Source organism: Anomaloglossus baeobatrachus, chromosome 10 (genome assembly GCF_048569485.1).
Source record: "Anomaloglossus baeobatrachus isolate aAnoBae1 chromosome 10, aAnoBae1.hap1, whole genome shotgun sequence".
NCBI lineage: Eukaryota > Metazoa > Chordata > Amphibia > Anura > Aromobatidae > Anomaloglossus > Anomaloglossus baeobatrachus.
This window is the reverse complement of record NC_134362.1, coordinates 112,169,155-112,193,459: the sequence shown is the minus strand read 5'-3', so window position 1 is coordinate 112,193,459 and position 24,305 is coordinate 112,169,155. Positions and strand designations below refer to the sequence as shown.

The 24,305-nt window shown below is 47.6% G+C and overlaps 1 protein-coding gene across 4 annotated transcripts in view; it reads right to left on the bottom strand.

The window, feature by feature from the left end:
- The window catches only part of TCP11L1 (t-complex 11 like 1), a 310,856-nt gene that overhangs the window by 81,721 nt on the left and 204,830 nt on the right, over positions 1-24,305 (bottom strand). For all 4 annotated transcript variants that reach the window (XM_075325608.1, XM_075325606.1, XM_075325607.1 and 1 more), the window contains one exon: positions 9,834-10,054. In XM_075325608.1, coding sequence (XP_075181723.1) covers positions 9,834-10,054 — 221 coding nt within the window. The remainder of the gene's footprint in view (positions 1-9,833; positions 10,055-24,305) is intronic.

Genomic DNA, 24,305 nt, shown 5'->3' with positions numbered 1-24,305 from the left:
TAGTGCACAAAACCAGGTGCTTAAAACAGGTGGATTCTCACAACAGTACTTGTGGGCGCATTCTTGAACTTTAACATTGCTTCAACTGGTAACAAACATTTTTACTTTATTTTCAATCAAACAGACTTTCTCCTCTCAAAACCAGGGCTCTTGCTTGCAGGGCTCTGATACCTGGAGGTTTTTGCATCTTCATCATGTATCTCTTCAAATTGAACATCTTCAACATCTTTAGTATTATCTTCATTTTCAGCATTATCAGCATCATCAGTATGTACTTCTTCCTTTTGAACATTTTCAGCATTTTCATCTGGTGTTTCTTCTTGGGCGTGTTGGATGTGCTGTAGAGTGTCTTGTTCTGCACCTATAGCTGTGTCTTGAGCGTCCCCTGGTGGCAGTAACTTTGGGGACCTGGTGGAATCTGTAGGGACGTAGCTTGGGCTTGCTGCTGTATGCTTGGGGCACTGCACAACGTCTAAGGCATACCAGCCCCTTTCACCCATGTGCCTTGTGAATTCCACGATGTCTCCCATATACAGGTCGCGACCAGGGTGTCCTCTCAGCAGGTGGGACTGGACATCCCTTCTGGACATGAATATGCCCTCTTTGACCCCAGCCTCCACGATAAAGCCATAGCCGGTAGGTAGATTGAATTCCTCTACGACACAACGGTGGATAAGACCTCTGGCCTGGTGCTTGGCTCGTCGCAGGGATTGTTTCTCTTCCAGATCCCGGGCCGTCACCAGCTCCTTCTCAGGGGAGGTTTGCACCGGAGGTTGCCTTGCCCTCCCGCGGCGCCGTCCTCCGCGGGCTGGTCTCCGCATCACCATTACGTGGTCATCTGCGGGCTCCCAGGTCACACGCATGCTGGGCCTAAAGACGGTCAGCTCTTCCTCCGGTTTCACTAGCAGCGGCTCCGGGGATGAGCTCTCATCAGCTGGCCAGGGTGGTGGACTCTTCTCTGCCACAGAGGGTGCCGGGACTGCACTGGGTCTGGACGGCAGCCTGGGGACCAAGTACTTGTCCACCAGGTGGGCTGGGAACTGAGCCTTTAAAACTTGTTTTAGTCGCACCATTTCTTCGGCCACTTCTGGCAGGAATGTAGAGGCGGCATCCCCAGTCGGTTCTGGTCTGGGGGTAGAAGTAGAAGGCGTTGCGGCCTGGTCTGGTCTGACTGAGTGTTGCTGTGGCCTGGTGTGGTCTGGCCGGACGCGGCGTTGCTGCAGCCTGGTCTGGTCTGGCCGGACGCAGCGTGGCTGCACAGGACGTCGCAGCAGGGGTCACAGCGGGAACCGCAGCAGGGATCACCTCCGGTAACAGCACCGGCGGGATCAGTGCACCCGAGCGAGCAGGGGCAGCGTGGGACTCACCCAAGGGCAACAGCAAGGGGGTCTGAGTGGTAAATTCTTGGCACGGCACTGGTCGCGCGGTCCACCTCTCGTAGGCCCGAACTGCCACAGCCATCTCCCGCAGCTCCAAGCGCCGCTCTATCACTTACTGGAGGATCCGCGCTTGCACCCGGTCACAGAACTGGGCGAGCTCCCAGTCCCACCAGGCGGCAGTGCCTGGTTCTGGATCACTGCTTGCAGACGCCATCCTCTCTCCGTCGCTGCTCACCAGGTTCTGGTCACGCTGCAGCCTAAGTTTCGTTTTCGCTCTCTCTCTCTCTCTCCTCCCATAGTACTCGAATATTCCGTAGTAGTAAGAAGGATTTGCGGGGCACTACTTTCACTGAGGACTGTCCACATTAAACAATCAGCGGCTAGTTGTGAAAAGCACACACAGTGCTATTGATCTCTGCTGCGACCAAAGGAGACTTCCAGGTCGGACTATACTGAATACAGCTGCGGGGTGCTTGTTCCAAAAGCATCAGAGCATAGAACATTAAGCAAAGGAAGAAAAAAGGAACGGCACTCACCGGTAATTGCTGTGAAGTGTTCAGATTTATTTCATGGTCAGAGGATACATGCTTCGGCGTTACAGGGAGGGAATGAGGATTGTTAGCACAAAAAGACTCGAATATTCCAGCGGTCCAGGAACAGATTTGCCCTCATCTTCTCTCTGCACTCGGCCAGAGCATTCCAGGGGTTCTCGGGGTAGCCACGCCTCTTCATGGGCGGTTACTTCTTTTTGCACTGGCTGCTGTTTCTTTGGCGCGCTTTTTGCGGTGGCAATATGGCGGCATTTCGAATTTTTCAAACGGACCGCCAAGGCGCACGGTCACCTGTCTTAACAGGTCTAGTCCTTATCCTGTTCGTGACGCCAGATATGTGTAGCCCAGTGGTCGTTACCTGTAGCGGTCGTCTCCGGGATCTCAGGGACTTCTCTCTATCTCCAGGGATGCCACAGGGTCTTCCCGTGTTGGGAATTTTCTGGCAACAGGTATGTCAGGTTAACTTTAATAGGATTCGTGACACCACTCTCGGTTTTGCTGTCAGGGGGTGACCGCCACTGCAGTTTAACGAGCGTCTTGGGCTGATGGTGTCTGCAGTCTGGTGTTATGGCCTCCCGAGAGTAAGGCTGGACCCAGGGGCTCGGCTGTATGTGCGTAGTACCACAGGTCGCAGAAGAACTCACACACAGTCTAGAAATGTCTTTCAGGGTTTTTACTCACGTTCAGTTGGCAGTTGTGAGGCAACCCAGGCGATACTGAGACAAACTGCAGGGAGAACCAGGAAGCCTTCAGGCTGATCCAGGGGTGACTGTCAACTCGCCTTCCTAGCCCTTCTTGTTTCGGATGCCCCCTGACTTGAAGTTCTGTGGGAATCACCCAGGGATGTCGCAACTGCCTTTTCTCCCCTTTCTGGCCCGTTTGCTGGCAGCGTGGACCAAGTAAAGAACTGGCTTCTTGCGCTGTCTCACTTATGGGCCCCTCGTTGCTGCTGATGCTGCGGACTCTGTGTTGGTTGGTGAGGCACATCTAGCACCCTCACCAGCAGGTTTAGCAGGTCAAATAAATGGAGTACTGCTCTAGGGACCTGTCTCCCCGTGCGGGCCTGGTCTACTTCAAAAGTCCCCGTACTCAATCACCCCGCTCCTTCCTGAGGTGTCTTTCAGGCTGACTACTTGATAGCCATTCTCCCCCACCGACAGCCACTACACGTGCAGGGTCTGACTAGTGACACCGCGCACGTCCTCCTTCTGCGACTGAACACTGCACTTCCTCACTTCAGACTCGGCTCACTACTGCCTCCCCTCTGTGCCTGCCTCTGCAGCCTAGCAACCAGCTTCTCCACCACACCACTCGCTGAGATGTGGAGGCCACGCCCCCTCCTGGGTCTACCCAGGGGTCCCCTCTATGGTGTGTGTGTGAACTAGCCACTATGTATCTGTGTGTCCACACCCTATTCAGCCTTTGGGATTACCTGTTTGTACTGACCCAGCATGGGTGCAGTACTCAGTGGTGCCTGACCAGGTCAGGGGCGCCACAGGTCCTAGAGATTTTGAGTGGTTATATTCCATACTGCTCTTTAGGTTTTCACATTTTTTGCCCCAGTATGATTTTCTTATTACTGGGTATAATATTTTCATCAACTGAAGTTGTAAATCTTCCACTGAACACTTTTCCTATTCTTGTACGTTTTTCATATATTTTACAGGTTTGTGTTTGCTATAAAATCCCTTTTATGGATTGCATATTTCCTTTCTTTTGTTTTATTGAAGCTATTTATGCTTTTATGGTGCAATATTTGATATCTCATTGTTCATACTTGTTTGATATGTTTATACACTTTCCATTTTGCTTCCTATTTTTAGTTTCTATTAATATTTTAGTGCCAATCATTATTACATGTGCTCATGAATTTTTAGTGGACTTATAAAATACTAGTATGTGGTTTTTGCATTATTCAAGTGTTTTTAACATTCCCTTTGTTTTCATTCTTATGGAGATTAATAAAATCATGTAATTTTTTTCTTATTTTCAATGTCCTGATTTTGTGTATTCTTATATATACCGTATTTTTCGGACCATAAGACGTACTTTTTTTGCCCCAAATGTTGGGGGAAAGTGGGGGGTGCGTCTTATGGTCTGAATATAGGGCTGCGGCCGGAAATGAGGGTGCTGCGGTGGAGCGGGTCATCGGGGGCACGAGCAGGCTGTAGCAACCTGCCGTGACCACGTGGGCCCGCTCATTACATATGCACGCCCATCCTCCCGCCCATCTCTCAGCGCTGATAGGTGGGCGGGGGGTGCGCGCATAGTAAACAGCCAGCCGTGATCACCCCTGGCAACTACAGCCTGGAGTGATCATGTGCGGCTGTATTCACTGCTCCCCGCGCATCATCATCAGCACGGGGTGCAGTGAATCAGTGTACTCACCGTTCCCTGCAGCACCGCGATGTCCTCCTGATTGCCGGCCACGCAGTGTGGAGACTAGCGGGGCTCACAGTGATGAAGTCATCACTGTGCGCACATGTCCACACAGCGGCGCCGGCACAGACAAAGGGAGATCGCGGTGCTATAGGGAGTGTGGCCGGCTCCACACAGAGCTGCCGGCACAGACGGAGGAGGAGCGACGCTGCGTGGAGCGAGGAAAGGTGAATATAATGTTTGTTTTTGTTTTTTTTTATGTGTGTGCCGCAGGATGGGCGCATATGAGCAGGATGATGGGCGCATATGAGCAGGATGATGGGCCCATATGAGCAGGATGATGGGCATATAGCAGGATGATGGGCGCATATGAGCAGGATGATGGGCGCATACGAGCAGGATGATGGGCCCATATGAGCAGGATGATGGGCGCATATGAGCAGGATGATGGGCATATAGCAGGATGATGGGCGCATATGAGCAGGATGATGGGCCCATATGAGCAGGATGATGGGCACATATGAGCAGGATGATGGGCACATATGAGCAGGATGATGGGCACATATGAGCAGGATGATGGGCATATAGCAAGACGATGGGAACATATAGCAGGATGAGGGATAGAGATATATATTATATATATATAAAAATATAAGGATGGGGATTATATACAAGGCAGGAGGATCATTACCAGGATGGGGTACCTTGCTAGAGAATTTAGGGACATTACCCCCATAATAGTGTCAGCAGCAGATCCTCGCCCTTTAACAGTGTGTCATCACCATATTTTTTGCTTAAAATGTTATTTTCCTATTTTCCTCCTCTAAAACCAGGGTGCGTCTTATGGTCCGGTGCGTCTTATAGTCCGAAAAATACGGTAATTTATCTACACTAGTTTTCATATACTACTCTTTATTTTTGGTACCCTCTTGTATTTCTTTCTTTTTTTTTTAAGGCCAAGTGCAAAACTAATGCTTACAAGTCTTGGCATGCTACCGATTAGGTTAATAATGGTTGTCTGAAGAATATTGTGCCACGCTGAATACATATAGATCTGCTGCTCTGAGCTCCCTTTGTAATTTCCGACCAATGTTGTGCTACACTTGCACTATAGATGACAAGTCTAAAGACACTGCAATCCAGGGTAGCATGTTTAGGCCACGCAGGCTGCTCATGGTAGCATGAGCAACAAATTGTTTGGTGTTGTGTTAAAAAACTGCTATGTACAGTACCTGGAATGAAGAAAATTAGAGTCAAGCATATGATACCACTTCACACCACAATCCTGGGAGTAGGGTAGATGTGATGTTCCTTTGGGAAGGTCTGTTCATGAAGTTGCCCAGATGGTTCTCTAGATAAATCGCTGGCTATTATTGTCTCAAAGTCCAAAACAGCTTATCGCTGAAGATTAAAGACCTCCATTCCAACCTCCAATGTTCCATTCCAGTCTTCACCTTGGGACTATGTAGCGATGCCATGAAGGGGCCTTCATGAAGGAAAGTCACACCGGTCGTACCCATGGGATCATGTTGTAAGGAGGCATAATATATTCCAGGTACACTAATAGCTCAGCATTACATTGATTTCGAGGTAGGACCAGCGGTGCAACCATTTCTATGGTGTCCTAAGAGCTGTTTGTTAACACGACAATGCCAATCCACATGTTGCTGGTGCTATTCTGAGTAGCCCACATGGCCTAAATGTGCCATCATGGCCTACACTGTCTCTAGACTTCTCGCTTATAGAGCACATTTGAGATGTCATTGGTTAGCATTTGCAGAAGGAGCTGTCAGCATTGGATCTTGATGATTTGCCCAAGTACATTCAGCATGACAGAACAGTTCTCAGACAACCATTAATAACAAAACAGGGAAAAAGCAAAGTCACCAAACAAATATCTACCATGATTGAGGATGTCATAAGCACCAGAAACAAGTAGGTGCTACATACTGATCTCTGCATTTTTTCTGAAGTTATCACTATTTTAATGCACTTCAATTCTAGTTCAAGTCTATAATTTTGTACACTGACTTAAGCTGGATCTTCTCTATAGCCATTAAATCTTCATCTATAACCATTAAATAATCATACATAGCAAACAAGGTGTGAAAGTGCTAAATTTCTGCATGTAGCGCTCATTATACTCTATACTGAATAAATCTAAATGTTTTTAAACTTTTCTTTCCATTTTCCATCTTTTACAGATCACTAACATGTCTGTCGATCCTGTGATTTAAATGATTCCACAAATTTTCCTTTTTCTTGTTGCAATTTCAATGTTAAAGCGTGTATATTTCCTGGTAATCATCAATCACACTACACCGTGTGCAGAATTATTAGGCACATTGTATTTTAGAGGATTTTTTTTTTTATTACTGATCAACAACTATGTTCTCAATCAACCCAAAAGACTCAAATATCAAAGCTTAATATTTTTCGAAGTTGGAGTGGTTTTTTTTTTAGATTTGGCTATCTTAGGAGGATATCTGTTTGTGCAGGTAACTATTACTGTGCAGAATTATTAGGCAACTTAATAAAAAGCAAATATATTTCCATTTCACTTGTTTATTTTCACCAGGTAAACCAATATAACCGAACAAAATTTAGAAATAAACATTTCTGACATGCAAAAACAAAACCCCCAAAAATTAGTGACCAATATAGCCACCTTTCTTTATGACTTTCTAACTAGACTCTCTCCTCTACAGTCCATCCTTAATGCAGCAGCCAGGGTCACCTATCTGGGTAACCGCTACTCGGATGCCTCTGCTCTGTTCCAGTCATTGCACTGGCTGCCCATATATCACAGGATCCAATTCAAACTGCTTGTTCTCACCCACAAAGCTCTCCACAATGCGGCACCCCTCTACATCTCCACCCTCCTCTCTGTCTATCACCCCACCCGTTCTCTACGCTCAGCAAATGACTTTCGACTAACATCCACACTAATTCGAACCTCCCACTCCCGAATCCAAGACTTCTTCCGAACTGCACCAAACCTCTGGAACGCTCTACCCCAAGAAGTTAGGACGAATCACAACTTACTCAGCTTCAGACGTACCCTAAAAACGCATCTTTTTAGGGCGGCCTATCACAATCCCTAGCCAAACTAATTTCACCTAATATCTCCACATCTTCTCAGATAAGTACCCCACGTCAAACTCCATGGCACCCAAATGCATCTCAAGGTCCTGGCCAACTGATCCACAAAGCCATTATCTATCCCCCATTTTCTTGAGATGGCTGGATTGTCATTGTAAATAAGCACTTGTACCCTGCCCCCCCCCCATCTCACTGTAGATTGTAAGCTCTCACGAGCAGGGTTGTCTTTCTTCCCTTTAAATTTTGTATTTTCGATAACTGTTACTTGTTTGTATATGATCCTTCTGCGTTGTAAAGCGCTGCGGAATATGTTGGCGCTATAGAAATAAAGATTATTATTATTATTATTATGATAACACTCAAGTCTATCGTTCATAGATTCTGTCAGTTGCTTGATCTGTTTACGATCAACATTGCGTGCAGCATCCACCGCAGCCTCCCAGACACTGTTCCGAGAGGTGTACTGTTTTCCCTCCCTGTAGATCACACGTTTTATGAGGGACCACAGGTTCTCTATGGTGTTCTGATCAGGTGAACAAGGGGGCCATGTCATTATTTTTTCATCTTTTAGACCTTTACTGGCCAGCCACGCTGTGGAGTAGTTGGATGCATGTGATGGAGCATTGTCCTGCATGAAAATCATGTTTTTATTGAATGATACCGACTTCTTCCTGTACCACTGCTTGAAGAAGTTGTCTTCCAGAAACTGGCAGTAGGTCTGGGAGTTGAGCTTCACTCCATCCTCAACCCGAAAAGGTCCCACAAGTACATCTTTGATGATATCAGCCCATACCAGTACCCCACCATCACCTTGCTGGCATCTGAGTCAGAGTGGAGCTCTCTGCCCTTTACTGATCCAGCCTCTGACCCATCCATCTGGCCCATCAAGAGTCACTCTCATTTCATCAGTCCATAAAACCTTTGAAAAATCATTCTTAAGATATTTCTTGGCCCAGTCTTGACGTTTTATCTTATGTTTCTTGTTCAAAGGTGGTAATTTTTCAGCCTTCCTTACCTTGGCCATGTCCCTAAGTATGGCACACCTTGTGTTTTTTGATACTGCAGTAATGTTGCAGCTCTGAAATATAGCCAAACAAGATACCAAAATGGCATCTTGGCAGCTTCACACTTGATTTTCCTCAATTCATGGGCAGTTATTTTGCGTCTTTTTTGTCCGACACGCTTTTTGCGACCCTGTTGGCGATTTGCCATGAAACATTTGATTGTTCGGTGATCACGCTTCAAAAGTTTGGCAATTTCAAGACTGCTGTATCCCTCTGCAAGATAACTCACAATTTTGGACTTTTCAGAGCCCGTCAAATCTTTCTTCTGACCCATTTTGCCAAAGCAAAAGAAGTTGCCTAATAATTAAAACACACCTTATATAGGGTGTTGATGTCATTACACCACACCCCTCCTCATTACAGAGATGCACATCACCTGATTTACTTAATTGGTAGTTGGCTCTCAAGCCTATACAGCTTGGAGTAGGTCAACATGTATAAAAATTATAATGTGAGCAAAATACTCATTTGCCTAATAATTCTGCACACAGTGTAAACTCCTATGCTTGACTCTGCTGTTGGAGACTTCAGTAATCAGCATCAGACTAGGACACTACACCGATCTGGTGACACACAGGTGACAAACTACTGTAATTACAGCATCAATCAGTAGAAGTGAAGTTAGAAGAGGCCAAAATGTTCCTAAAGATTACCTGATAAAATTAATGGTGTCATTTCAAAAAAAGCTCATTCGGCTATGTTAACAGAACAATAATAAAGTTATGGTTCTTGTAAAAAAGGAGGAAAAGACTAAATTGGATGCTGCAGAAAGAGGTAAATGACTCTATTGATCAGAAGAAATCTAGATGTGGGGAACAGAGCGCACAATAGGGTAACACCAAAGGGAGTGAGAGTGGGTAAGTGCTTGATTAACTCTGACCTGGTGGAGTTCAGACAGGCACAACTCCTATGTATAGGCATGAGGAAAAACAGCTGCTGCTGCCCCATGGCTGGTGGTTGAATCCTCCAGAAAATATTGGATTCAATTGAATGAAAACACACTAGGTGGGCTACACTGCTACAGTAAATGGATTCTTCAAGACTGATAGTCTAAAGGTTTTTTTTATTAACAACGCATTTCAATGACTTACCAATGCATTTATCAAGTGAAAAAAAACCTGTTTTTTTTCACTTCAGAAAGACGCTGATTCGGCATTGAAAGTCGTTGTGAGTAAAACAACTTTATTACTATAATCGTTGAAAAATCCATGCCCTGCAGCAGCCAGCCAACCTAGTGTGTTTCTTTCCTACATTGACCAAAAGGCACCAAAGATCTACTGGTTTTAGAATAATAAAGATTCATTGCCCATTTTCCCTATACAAGGTTCATCATTAGCACTATTATTGTTATTAGTCACCTGAACAAGGGAACCGACTCCTTAATATCCCACAACTTCCTAACTTCTTCATCTCGAGCTGGTGCACACAAGGTCCCCATCATGCCAATGGTAAAGCTGGCTAGTTTAGGGATGTCTAGGGCTCCATTTTCTGCTTCCTGCTTGATCAGCTCTAGATCCAGAACCTCATTGATCTGATTCCTCAACCGTGAATGACCAGGTAACAGGAAAGAGAAGAGGCTCTGTAAGAAAAAGTTGTGTTGCATTCTAACTGTATGCTAGTATAATCAGAAATGGTGGCAGTAAAAGAAGTTGTACACATAAGTGTGTCTGACTATAAGTAAACAATGTCAGATGTATGGTGAGAAATGAATGTATATTGGTGAATAAGCTGACCATCTAATGTGTATGGAGCTCGGCTCACTCCCCTTCCCCTTTCTGATTCTGAAGTAGGGTGAAATGTTAGGGAGCGATGTCCAAATACCCAGCGTGCAGAGATTAGCGCCATCCAAACGAGTGACTTCACTAGTCTTAGTACGCCAGGTATTCTGACACTGCTCTGTTGCTGGCTCATTATTGCTGATCTGAGCAGTCAAAAAGTGCAAGCAGTCATTGTGCACATTGCACAGCATGCAGAGACTAGCCCAACCCCTCAAACAAGCATCATAGATTATGCTTCATTTTATGGATGGGGCAGAAGCTATGCCAGTGACCGCCGCCTCTGCCCCTGATGATATTTTGTTTGAGTATTCCAGTATGCAATTGGTTTCTCAAACAAAGCATCATCAGACAGGAAGTAGGGAAAAAATAGAACACCATTTAGATAGTGTAGTTAGGGAAGGAGAGGGAGTATTTAATGAACGTATATTAGAAATTAGTTTAAATTATGGCAGTAAATAGATTGTGATTTAAATGAAATTTTTTGGGCCTTTGGACCACCCACTTTAGCATGTGCTGCCAGGACAACTGAAGGTAAGTGCATTCACAATGAAAGATTATAGTGAACATTGAAAAAGCATTCCGAGGAACGCTCATTTCATGATAATCTATTAGTGTTGATCATCCAACAAACGAGCAAAATGTTTATTGCTTGCTTAAAAATCATTGTTCTCGGCAGCATATCACCCTGTGCTGTCGAGAACAATGACGATCTTTACACACTGAATGACCTATTAGATTGTTCAGTGTGCATCATATAGTGTGGTCTGCCTGTGCAAACAGTCTAGTAAATAGTTACTGATCAGCGGTCATTTAGTGCCATTGGTCAGTACATGTAAATGGACCCTTAGCCTAAATCTAAGTTCACATACTGTATTTTTGTGACATTTCCAACTGCAATAAGATTTTTCATCTCAGACCACTCACAGACTTAGGGGTACTTTGCACACAACGACATCGCAAGCCGATGGTAGCGATGCCGAGCGCGATAGTCCCCGCCCCGTCGCAGCTGCGATATCTTGTGATAGCTGACGTAGCGAACATTATCGCTACGGCAGCTTCACATGCACTTACTTGCCCTGCGACGACGCTCTGGTCGGCGAACCGCCTCCTTCCTAAGGGGGCGGGTCGTGCGGCGTCACAGCGACGTCACACGGCAGGCGGCTAATAGAAGCAGGGGGCGGAGATGAACGGGACGTAAACATCCCGCCCACCTCCTTCCTTCCTCATTGCTGCCGTGACGCAGGTAAGGCGATGTTCCTCGCTCCTGCGGCTTCACACACAGCGATGTGTGCTGCCGTAAGAACGAGGAATAACATCGTAACATCGGTCCTTCCGAAATTATGGAAATTACCTACGCTACACAGATCATACGATTTCGACACTTTTGCGCTCGTTAATCGTAGTAAATAGGATTCACATACTCCGATGTCGACAGCGACGCCGGATGTGCGTCACTTTTGATTTGACCCCACCGATATCACACATGCGATGGCGCAGTGTGCAAAGTACCCCTTAGAGTTTCATTAATCCGCCCACCCCCCCACCCCCCACCCCCCCCCCACACACACACACACACACACATTAAAAACTAATCTAACTAATCTATGTCTCTTGTCTTTCTGACTCAGAGCAAGTCCTATTCTCATCCGATTTGCAAATCAGATTCACCTATTAAAGGGGTTTTCCAGGCTTGGGATTCAAGCCTTTATGTGACTGCAGATTTGAAAATCCTCAGGGTGTGCATAGTGCACACTGTCAGGATCCTCCAGTTCCAGGAGCAGGCAGGCGCATGACCGCAATTTGCATACATGCTGTCACGTGCTGGACTGAACTATGCAGCCGGTATCAATACAATTGCATGGAATGGAATGGGAATATGGCAAGAAGTAAGCAAATAACATACTTGATACCACAAGACCACTCGCTGAAGCACTAGGGATATACGCAATTTGCACACGGTCAGGATTCACAAGTCTGCAGTCACACAGTGATACATAGACTGATTTCAGGATTGAACCCCAAGCTTGGAAAATTGCTTTATAGGCTACGGGGATCAGTGAGACATAGATGACACTGAAGACAGACTTTGCACTGGAGAAATCCATTCTAATTTTACATGTTTTTAACAGACCCATAATCAAGAATCAACAAAAAAAACTCCAGTCTACCTGTTTCAGTGAAAAAAAATAATGAGGAAAAACCCCAGAAGCAACTAGGGTGACACGTGAGAAAGAAAATGGTAACTCTCACAAGGATTTATAAATGTAGCCTTGAAAGGGTTTTCCCACAAAGTTAATTTTAATCAATATCTTAGAATTATAATCATTTCCACAATTCAGTTGGATGTGTTTTAAAAAAATGTTCTGCAGTGAGATAATCTTATAAATGAGCCAATCCTATGTACTCTGTAATGGCCGTTTCTGACCACACAGGGACATGGTCTCACATGCCACAGCTCCTGAGCAGGTGAGGAAGTTAAATTGTATACAAATAATACAGCATGGGATAGCAAGAAGTTCTTTCTTTCAGAGAAAACATTTTTACAAACGTACAGGAAAATGTTTTACCTCACAAAAAGAAACAAACACTTACGATCATATGCTTTAAGGTCTTTATACTCTTTCGCTTTCTTGCCTGCCCAGGAGCTGCAGTATGATCAGACCATGTCCCTGTACGATCAGACATGGCCATCACACAGTCCATGAGAAGGGCACATTTTTAAGATTATCTCAGCACGGGAACTTTTTTTTTTAAACACATCCAGTTGTGGAAATTATTACTATTTTAAGATCTATTAATTAAAATGAACTTTAAAAGGAATTTGTTAGAGGGAAAATCCTTTTAAATCTATCAGTAATGATGAGCGAGCACTAAATTGCTCGAGTGCTTGGTAGTAGAGTTAAGCGAAATTCGATGTTCGAGGTTCGCGAATTTCATGTCCGAGTGATTTTGGGGGGTGTTCGAGAGGCTCGCCGAACTCGAGCTTTTTGCTAAAAGCTTGACAGTTCGAGTTACGTTCGAGAACGGTTCGAGCACCAAAAAGCCAAGCTAGTTACTAGCTGGCTATTCACTGTAATAGTGTGAGTCACTGTTTGAATCACGCTATTATTAAAATTCAGCATACAGTGTGCGGGGGGTACGGCGTTTAGATCAGTGCTGCTGCTGAGCTGAGTGAATGCCGATCGCCATTTTTTTTTTCCCTAACCTAATTTTCCCTAACTAATAGTGGGGCGGGCTAGGCTGTCAGCAAATCACAGACACACACACTGCACAGTGGATTTTTGCCAGACAGGCAAGGGCTTGTGTCATAGGCTGTGCATGTCACATGTCTTTGCTCTATAAGATCCGGCCATTTTCCCCGTCGCCGCCATTATGTCTGCTGCGTGTGGGTGAAAGTCACTGCTCCCGCTGCTACTGCTGCTGTGTGCGCTATAGAGATAGAGTGCAATCTACACAGCACTTTAGGGATTAGGGACTACTGGTTATTTAAGCCCTTTTCAGGGCTGATTTAAAGGTGTTCATAGCCATAGCTGCTAGGCAGGTCCGTGCAAACGCTGTGCTGGGCTTTGCTGTCCCGTTACCTGCAGCACCCGTGCATTCTACCCACCTGGCCATTTTTTTCCACGCTATTTTATTTCCCCAAAGAGCTGACACTTTGTAGCATCCTAAAAGTGTCTGGAATACTAAGTTAGTGTTCCTTTGCTGTCCACTGACCCACAGCACCCGTGCATTCTACCCACCTGGCCATTTTTTTCCACGCTATTTTATTTGCCCAAAGAGCTGACACTTTTTGTGGCATCCTAACAGTGTCTGGAATACTAAGTTAGTGTTCCTTTGCTGTCCACTGACCCACAGCACCCGTGCATTCTACACACCTGTGTTTATTTTTAGCAACGTAATTCTAATTGCAAACTGTGCTGCCATTGTTAGGGGCATACTAAAATTGTCTGGGATAGTCAGTGTTGGTACTTCAGCGGTCAATAAAGCTAGACCACCTCTGCAATCTACACCACCTCTCCATTTTTGCTACCACATTTTAAGTGTCCAATCTTGTTGCTAACAAAATGAGTGGCAAAAGGACAGATGCTGGTGGAAAGGGGAACAGGCGTGTTGGAAAAGGAAAAAAAGTTTGTGTGTCCGTGGGGTAGGTGGAAAAGCTACATTAACATCTGCTGAAGAAAGGCCATCTTCCAGCAAAAGTAAGATGTCTACTACTTTCCGTGGCCAATTTGATGTGCTCCCTATTTTACGGAACCGAACAACTGGAACAAAGGTAGATGATGCACCAAAAAAGAACATGCTTGAATGGATCGATAGTGCTCCAACATGTGGCCTCTCCTCCATCTCAACTTCAACATCCAAAAAACAGTCCTCTGAGTTGTCACCCCAATCGCACTTGCTTTCTCCCAGCTCTCAAGTCTCCACCCGCCATGCAGAGTATGGTGTAACAGAGATGGCTGAGTCTGCAAAGCTGTTCAGTCACACTATACCCTGGGAATCAGAGATCTGCTCCCAAGCTACAGTGAGTACAGACCAGGAAATGGTCTGCAGTGATGCCCAGAAGCTTTGTGAGTCTGATTCAGGCCCTTATAACCAAGTTTCTGAGCATAATGTAGACCCTCATTCCCAAACTGTAACACCTGTTGGTGGAGACAATGAGGAACATACAGATGACGATGAGACGCAGATACCTGATTGGGATGACAACTTAACTATTCAGTCAGGGCAGGAAGAGGTTAGGTCTGAGGGCGAGGGGAGTGCAAACAACGCTTGATGATGAAGTTCTAGATCCCACTTACTGTCAACCCACATTCACGCACTCGAAGAGGTCAGCAGAGGCGGTGGAGGAGGATGAGACTGACGAAGTTACCTTGCGCCTTCCTGGACAGAGTCGAAATACTGGAAGCACGTCAACAACTGCATCCTCAGCCACAACTCTGCCTCTGAGCACAAGTCGGGGTGGCTCTGCAGGTCGCATGGGCTCTAAGCCTTGCCTAGCTTGGTCCTTTTTTGACCTCGCAAAGGATCTCCCAAATCATGTGATATGTACGATTTGTCACCAATCTATAAGTAGAGGCCAAAAGCTCACTAGTTTGACAACTTCTTCCATGAATCGTCACATAAATAACAAGCATAAGTCCCAGTGGGAAGCTCACTGTGCTACAATGCGGCCTAGCAGAGCGGGCCAACCACCGTCTGCCCCTTCAAGTGCATTCGCGCGCTCTTCATCCTCTATGACTGTGCGGAGAGCTGTCACACATGTTTTTCCACGCACACCTTCCATCTCTTTAACCGCAACAGGCAGTTTGCTTGGCAGGTCGTCAGTTGTTTTGGGAAACAAGTGCTGGTGTAGAGCTCTGTCAGACATCAAGAGCATCAACTTTGGATGAAGGCAACATCATGTCTCCGCCTGCACTTTCCTCACAGACCTGCAGTTTTCCAAGGACACCCTAATCAACACCGTCTCCACACAGCAGCCAGATCTCGGTCCCTCAGATGTGGACAAATAAAAGGCCATTTCCTCCGAGCCATGACAAAGCTAAGAGGTTGACTTTGACCCTCTGTAAGCACTTGGCTACCGAAATGCTGCCTTTCCACCTGGTGGACACAGAGGATTTTCGAGATCTTATGTCAGTCGCAGTGCCGCAGTACCAGATACCCAGTCGCCACTACTTCTCCAAGAAAGGTGTGCCTGCGCTACACCAGCATGTCGCACACAACATCACCGCTTCCTTGAGAAACTCTGTGTGTGACAGGGTGCATTTCACCACCGATAATTGGACCAGTAAGCATGGACAGGGGCGTTACATGTCGCTGACTGGGCACTGGGTAACTATGTTGAGAGATGGAGAAGGGTCTGCTGAACAAGTCTTGCCGTCCCCACGACTTGTGCGTCAATCCTCTTTATGTAGAAGTTCCTCCACTGCTTCTGCCTCCTCAACCCCGTCTGGGTCCTCCACCTCCGCCCCAAGCCTGCCTGGTCAGGCCACTCGTGTTGTAACTGCGCACAAGGAATCCCACACACCTCCTTACTATGCTGGCAGCAGAGCTCAACGGGATCAGGCGGTCTTTACGTTGAAATATCTGGGAAATAAGAGTCACACAGCTAAGGAGTTGTGGTCAGCTCTGTGGTCCCAGTTTCGTAAATGGTTGTCTCCACTCAACCTGCCACCTGGGAAGGCAGTGTGCGACAATGCTGCAAACCTGGGTGCGGCCCTTCGCCTGGGCAAGGTGACACACGTGCCTTGTATGGCTCACGTGTTGAACCTTGTTGTCCAGCAATTTTTAACCCAGTATCCCGGCCTAGATGGGCTTCTGCACAGGGCACGGTGACTCTCTGCTCACTTCCGCCGTTCAACCGGCGCAGCTGACCGACTTGCATCGCTCCAGAAGTCTTTTGGCCTGCCGGTTCACCGCCTGAAATGCGATGTGGCGACACGCTGGAATTCGACTCTTCACATGTTGCAGCGACTGTGGCAGCACCGCCGAGCCCTGGTGCAATACGTTATGACGTATAGCCTGGGCCAACGAGATGCAGAGGTGGGGCAGATCACGCTGATGGAGTGGTCTCAGATCAAGGACCTATGCACCCTTCTGCAGAGTTTCGACATGGCGACGAATATATTTGGCGCTGACAATGCCATCATCAGCATGACAATTCCAGTCATTTACATGCTGGAGCACACGAAAAACACTATTCGGAGTCAGGGGGTGGGACAAGAGGAAGGGGAGGAAGTACAGGAGGATTCATATGCGCAAGGGATACCAACATCTACAAGGTCCAGACGTTTAGCGTCACCAAGTCGGCAGGCATGGGACGGTGGAAGAGAGGGATTAACAAGGGCGCATGGTAGCTGCCAAAATGTTGAGGAAGGTGCAGGAGACCAGGAAGAAAATGGAGGACGAACTCTCGATGGCCATGGAAGACTCAGCAGATGAGGAGACCTTGGTCAAATTTTGGTTGAACGAGGTTGGGGGGAGATGACAGAGGAAGAAAGCACGGTTCTCACCTCGCCGCCACAAACACAGCAAGGACTTGGTCCGCATGGATGCGCAAGACACATGAGAGCCTTCTTGCTGCACTACCTACAACATGACCCTCGGATTGTGCGAATTAGAAGTGATGATGACTACTGGGTTGCCACAGTATTAGATCCCCGGTACAAGTCCAAATTTGGCGAAATAATTCCAGCCATAGAAAGGGACGCACGTATGCAGGAGTATCAGCAGAAGCTGTTACTCAATCTTAGCTCGGCTTTTCCACCAAACACCAGTGGTGCACCGAGTGAGTCTCCCAGTTATAACTTGGCAACCATGGGACTGTCTCGTCATTATCAGTCAAACCGTACCAGCAACACAGTATCTGGTGCTGGTAATATCAATTTTATTGAATCGTTTCATAATTTTTTAGACCATCCAATGCAAGGCCACAAGAGACAAGAAGTCTGACACATAGTCAACGGCTGGAGAGGATGATACAGGAGTATCTCCAAATGAACATCAATGCCATGACTTTGCAACTGGAGCCTTGCTCATTTTGGGCTTCAAATCTTGAAAAATGGCCTGAGCTCGCCACTTACGCCTTGGAGATGTTGTCATGTCCCGCAGCCAACGTTGTCTCGGAATGTGTCTTCAGTGCTGCTTGGTGTGTGCTGACAGATAAGCGCACGCGTCTGTCCAGTGACAATGTGGACAGACTAAAGGGGGCTTTACACACTGCGATATCGGTCCCGATATCGCTAGTGTGGGTACCCGCCCCCATCTGTTGCGCGACACGGGCAAATCGCTGCCCGTGCCGCACAACATCGCCCAGACCAGTCACACATACTTACCTGCCCGGCGACGTCGCTGTGACCGGCGAACTGCCTCCTTTCTAAGGGGGCGGTCCGTACGGCGTCACAGCGACGTCACTGAGCGGCTGCCCACTGGCAGCGGAGGGGCGGAGCTGAGTGGGATGTAACATCCTGCCCAACTCCTTCCTTCCGCATAGCTTCCTCGTTCCTGCGGCGTCACACGGAGCGATGTGTGCTGCCGCAGGAACGAGGAACAACCTCGTTACTGCTGCAGTAACGATTTTTGAGAATGGACCCCCATGTCACCAATGAGCGATTTTGCACGTTTTTGCAACGATGCAAAAATCGCTCATCGGTGTCGCATGCAACAGCATCGCTAATGCGACCAGATGTGCCTCACCAATTCCGTGACCCCAACGAGTTCGCATTAGCGATGTCGTAGCATGTAAAGCCCCCTTAACGTTCATCAAGATGAACAAGTCATGGATCAGCAAGGACTTTACTACCCCTGTGTCATCCTGGGGAGAGTAAAGGCTGGCGTATTTTGGAATGTGCTTGATGCAAAACTACCTGTAAAGTTTGCAACTGGGGCACAAGTGATGCCACTGAAGTGGTGTTTGTGGGGCCCAATTTTTGGAAAAAAGGGAGACTCTGCTTAGAGTCCCCTTGCTGTGTTTTTTAAAATGAGCCAAGATGAACAAGTCATGGATCAGCAAGGACTTTGCTACCTATTCCGATGTCATCCTGGGGACAGTTAAGCCTGGCGTATTTTTGACTGTGCTTGATGCAAATCTACCTGTAAAGTTTGCAACAGGGGCACAAGTGATGCCACTGAAGTCGTGTCTGTGGGGCCCAATTTTTGGAAAAAAGGGAGACACTGCTTGGAGTCCCCTTGCTGTGTTTTACATGATTTTAGAAGGGCATGACCTGCCTATATCTGTGTCTACTCTTCTTTATCCTCGTCCAGCTGTTTTGTTTTTGCATGAGTATATGTCTTTGTCACTTTCCCATGTGTTTGTGGTGTCTTGGGAGTTGTTTGTCACCTTTTGGACACCTTTGAAGGTGTTTTCTATGTGTTTTTATGTGTTTGTGTTTGCCTCCCATTGTTTTTAATGGGGTTCGAGAGGTTCTTTCGAACGGTTCGCCGAACCGAACTCGAATGGGGCCTCCGTTCGACGAACCGAACCGAACTTGAGCCTTTAGAGGCTCGCTCATCTCTACTTGGTAGTCAAATCGAGCCAGTCGGACGCTCGGGTGGGCTTAACTCGAGTAACTACTATAAAGGAAATCAATGGGAAACTTAAGTATTTTCCCTAACATAAGGGCTAACGGGGCAGGAAAAATCGCTGAAATGGATGGAAACCGTGCCCAGATGGAATGCGAACAGCATAAGGGTAAGTTCACACAGTGCGTTTTTCGCGGCGTTTTTGCGCAGTTTTCGGGTGCGTTTTTGCTCAGAAAACTGCATGACTTTGCTTCCCCAGCAAAGTCTATGAGTTTTCATTTTTGCTGTCTGCACACAGCGTTTTTTTTCAGCTGCGTTTTTGTGGTGCCACAAAAATGCAGCATGTCAATTATTCTCGCGTTTTTCACTGCGCTTTTCATCCATTGAGTGCAATGGGATGTTGAAAGACGCAATGAGAAATGCAAATAGCTGCGTTTTGGTGCGTTTCTAAGACCAAAAACGCAGCTATAAACGCAGGAGGTGGGTAGTAAAGTGACATGTACAGGAAGAGGATTCCTTCTGTCAGTAAATACAGAAGCGTGAATCCTCCCGGCACCGTCACCGCCGCTTCCACCTCCGGTCCTGTGCATGGCAGCTGCTGTGCGGAAAACAAAAGTGAATAGTAGGAAAAAAAAAAAAAAAATTCATACTCACCTGTCTGCAGGGTCCCGGTGCCATGCCCGCTCCCATCTCCTCTCACGGTATCGCCACCCCCGCTCCGGCTGTGTGCAGACGGCCGGGACACCTCCGATGGATGCAGAACCTGGCGATGGATCACCTGATGCAGTCACCTGACGCATCAGCTGATCGTAAGTCTCACGGTGACGCGGGCGCCCGGCCGGTTTAAGCTATCAGCGGATGCGTCAGGAGACTTCATCCCTGATTACCGGCAGCTGCTGTAGCGATCAGACGGGATCAGACTCCTCCAATCGAACCAGGAGCTGCCGGTAATCAGCACATAAGTGAGTATTTTTTATTTATTATTTTTTTTTTTTGCACTGATGCATCAGCTGATTGTATAAACGGCTTTTATACAATCAGCTGATGTGTTATGTGCTTCAGCCCCTAGAACCTGAGACATCATCTGATTGCTTTGCCTTCCAGTAAATCCATCAGATGATATTGGATCCGGATTGGACGGCGCGGGACCCTTGACCCAGGATTACTGCGGAGGGGGGTTCTTTATTTCAATAAAGATGGAGTCACTAATTGTGTTGTGTTTTATTTCTAATAAAAATATTTTTCTGTGTATTGTGGTTTTTTTTTTATCTTTACTAGAAATTCATGGTGGCCATGTCTAATATTGGCGTGACACCATGAATTTCGGGCTTAGGGCCAGCTGATAATATACAGCTAGCCCTAACCCCATTATTACCCAGCGAGCCACCCGGCATCAGGGCAGCTGGAAGAGTTGGATACAGCGCCAGAAGATGGCGCTTCTATGAAAGCGCCATTTTCTGGGGTGGCTGCGGGACTGCAATTCACAGCGGGGGTGCCCAGAAAGCATGGGCACCCTGCACTGTGGATTCCAATCCCCAGCTGCCTAGTTGTACCCGGCTGGACTCAAAAATTGGGCGAAGCCCACGTCATTTTTTTTTTTAAATTATTTCATGAAATTCATGAAATAATTAAAAAAAAAAAAGGGCTTCTCTATATTTTTGGTTCCCAGCCGGGTACAAATAGGCAGCTGGGGTTGGGGGCAGCCTGTACCTGCCTGCTGTACCCGGCTAGCATACAAAAATATGGCGAAGCCCACGTCATTTTTTTGGGGGCAAAAAACTCCTGCATTCAGTCCTGGATGGAGGATGCTGAGCCTTGTAGTTCTTCAGCTGCTGTCTGCTCTCCTGCATACACTATTGAATGGAGTATGCTGAGCCTTGTAGTTCTGCTCCCTCTGCCTCTCCCTCCAGCATACAGTCCTGTATGGAGCATGCTGAGCCTTGTAGTTCTGCAGCTGTCTGCTCTATTGCATACACTAGTGGAGAATGAAGAACATATTGAAGAAGGAAATGACATCAGACCTTTTTTTTTTTTTTTCAACAATCTTTAATGGCATTGTTCACTGTTAAAAAACGCATAAAGACGCAGTGAGCAAAAACGCAGCAAAACGCAGCAAAAAACGCACCAAATCGCGGCAAAACGTGTGCGTTTTTGCTGCGTTTTTTTGATGCGGGTGCGTTTTTGTGCGTTTTTTGCTGCAAAAAACGCACAAAAACGCAGCGTCAAAAAAACGCAGTGTGTGAACCTAGCCTTAGGAAGATGCTTGGATACATCTCTAACCCCTAGGATGCTGCTGGGAACTAAATTAATAAATAGTTTAAAAAAATGACATGAGGTGCCCCCTATTTAAGATAACCAGCCAAGGTAAAGCAGACAGATGGGGGCTGGTATTGTCAGGCTGGGAAGGTCCATGGTTACTTGTCCCTTCCCCGCCTAAGAATACCAACCCACAGCCACCCCATAATTGACTCATCACATTAGATGCACCAATTCTGGTGCCTTGCCTGGCTCTTCCTGATTGACCTGGTGCGGTGACTATCAGGTAATATTTTGGGGGGTTGATGTCAGTTGTGTAATGTATGTGTGGCGCCCTGGGCAAGCCAGGGGCCACAGAGAACAACACCTACACACCCCACACTCCTGGTCAGGCACACCGAAGTCAGACACAAACTCTTGTTGCCTTCCTCCAGGGGCTGATGTCCACACCAGGTGGTGGGCCAGGCGGTTGGCCCCACCCACCGAGGAGTTCACAGTCCTGGAGGCGGGAAAAGCAGGCAGATGAGTTTTGAAGTTGAGTGAGAGAGTTGAAAGTGAGAGGAAGGAAAGTGGCAGTTAAGCAGCCTGAAGTTGGTCCGGGTGTGTGGCCCGGACAGATCAGCAAGGTTGGCAGACGATGGTGACCATCTGCAGGAGTGGCCTATCGGAGTTTACCGTAAGGACCGTGGACGGGCGGTGGCCCGGCGGTACCGGACCGGTACGCAAAGAGAAGTCAGCACCATCTGGCAGGGGCTTACGGACCCCGGCAAGGCTAGGAGTCGCCGTGAATTTGCCAAATCCGTTAGCGAAGGGAACCTCCTGGGTTTCCCAGCAGTCAAGTCCCGACAGAAGGCTAGAGTTCCCAGGGCCAGAGCCTGCGGGCAGTCTGTGGGACCCGTCCATGCAGCCGTGTGTTTTTTCGAGAACTGTGTCCTCATCATTGGCTGAGTTAGTACCACCGTGCCGTGCGGCACAGTGCTGCCCCCGCGACCCTGCACCTCACCAGGCCCCGTAACCCACCTGCCATCCATCCCTACCCTATCATTGGGCCCCGGGACAACCAACCCCCTACCCACGGAGGGGAGAACTAACATCCAGGCTGCTCCCTGTCAAGGCTCCCGGGATCCCTAGTCCAGAGCAGCTCTGGTGTCACCAACTTCACCACAACCGTGGGTGGCGTCACGGACAATAACCAAATCCCCACAATCAAATCCCCACCCTTTTCACTCACGGGCGAGGAATGCCGCTCGAGTCCCTGGGATCTGGCCCACCGCTCGAGCCACCACCGAGCGGTAGCAGCCGCGGCTGGACCCGAGCAGTGGGAGAGCGCAGCGTCCCCTCCTCCGCCCGCAACATATGCTGGATTCAAGCCCAGGGGATAGTAATGGAGAGTCGTCTATCAAACACCCCAATTACTAACCCAGTAATTAAAAAAAAAACCCACAGGATAAAATAGTTTATTTGAATAAAGACTTCCCCACAATATCCCTCATTCACCAGTTCAGTATAAAAAATTCCCCATGAAGCTCCTTCGTTGTAGTTCACATTCCCCAAATGCAGCTCCAGCGACTGAATAGCAGCAAAGTACAGCCATTCACAGGCACCGAGTAGTGACAACAACACTCCTCAGCGTCGTCAAGTCCCTCAGAGTGAAGCATTTAGCCAGCGGCTCTGATGAGAGTTGTTGTCACTACCTGGTGTCTGTGATTAGCTGTACTTTGCTGCTATTCAAAGTTGCTAAAGCTGCATTTGAGGATCGTGGACTACAACGGAACTTTGTGGGTACATTTGTTATAATAAATTGGTGAATGAGGGATAGTGTGGAGGAGTCTTTAGTCAAATAAAATATTTTTTCCTCTGTGTGCATGGTTTTTTTTATTACTGGTTTAGTAATGGGAGTGTCTGATAGACCCATCTCCATAACTAAACCTTGGGATTGATGGTGTGACGTCCTGGAAAAACCAGGTAGTCACGGATAGGCCCCCGCATAACACCATCCCTCACTTAGGAAACATACAGCCAACCTAAAACCCTAGTCAATCCCCCCTTAAAAAAAGATAGACACACCAGAGGGCGGGACTAGTTGGTTGGACACGCCTACCCAGGGGTCTAGACAGCCCGGGGCGGGAAAACAAGCAGATGAGTTTGTAGTTCAAGTAGAGAGGAGTGTGGGCTGGAGCTAGGTGTAGCTCCAGCAGAGACAGTTCAAGTTGAACGGTACCAGGGTTGGAGCCCTGGTGCCTTGGCTAGGAGGCAGACGGAGGCCTCCATCAGCAGGAGACGGGAAGACGGCTCGGCAGAACCGAGGTGGACCGGGACAGGGTTGTAGCCCGCCGGTATCGACACGGGGAACCAACCCAGAAACCGTAGCACAAAGGGGGGTACTCGGACCCTGATGCCAGGACCGGAAACCAGCGGCCTGGTTAATTAACCGATTGAGGCCAGGATTATAGGTCCTGTCCCACCCAAAGCTCCTCATAGAAGACAACAGCCCACCGATAGGGATAGAAGGCCACCGCCAGGGCCCATAGATTCCACGGGCCAGCGTCTGCGGGCACGGCTCCTTAGGCCACATCCAGCCGGGAGCGGATTCCTGAGTTCCAGACCAGGCAGTCCACCATACACAAAGTCAGTGTAGAGGAAAAGGACAGAGACCACCAACCCGGGTGGGGGATCCGAATGCAACCGGCCGCGGCGGCCGGCCACCAGCACCTTGGTTTACCAAAAGACTCGTGTGGTTTATTAACTGTGACTAATCAAACATCCCCTTACTGTCGC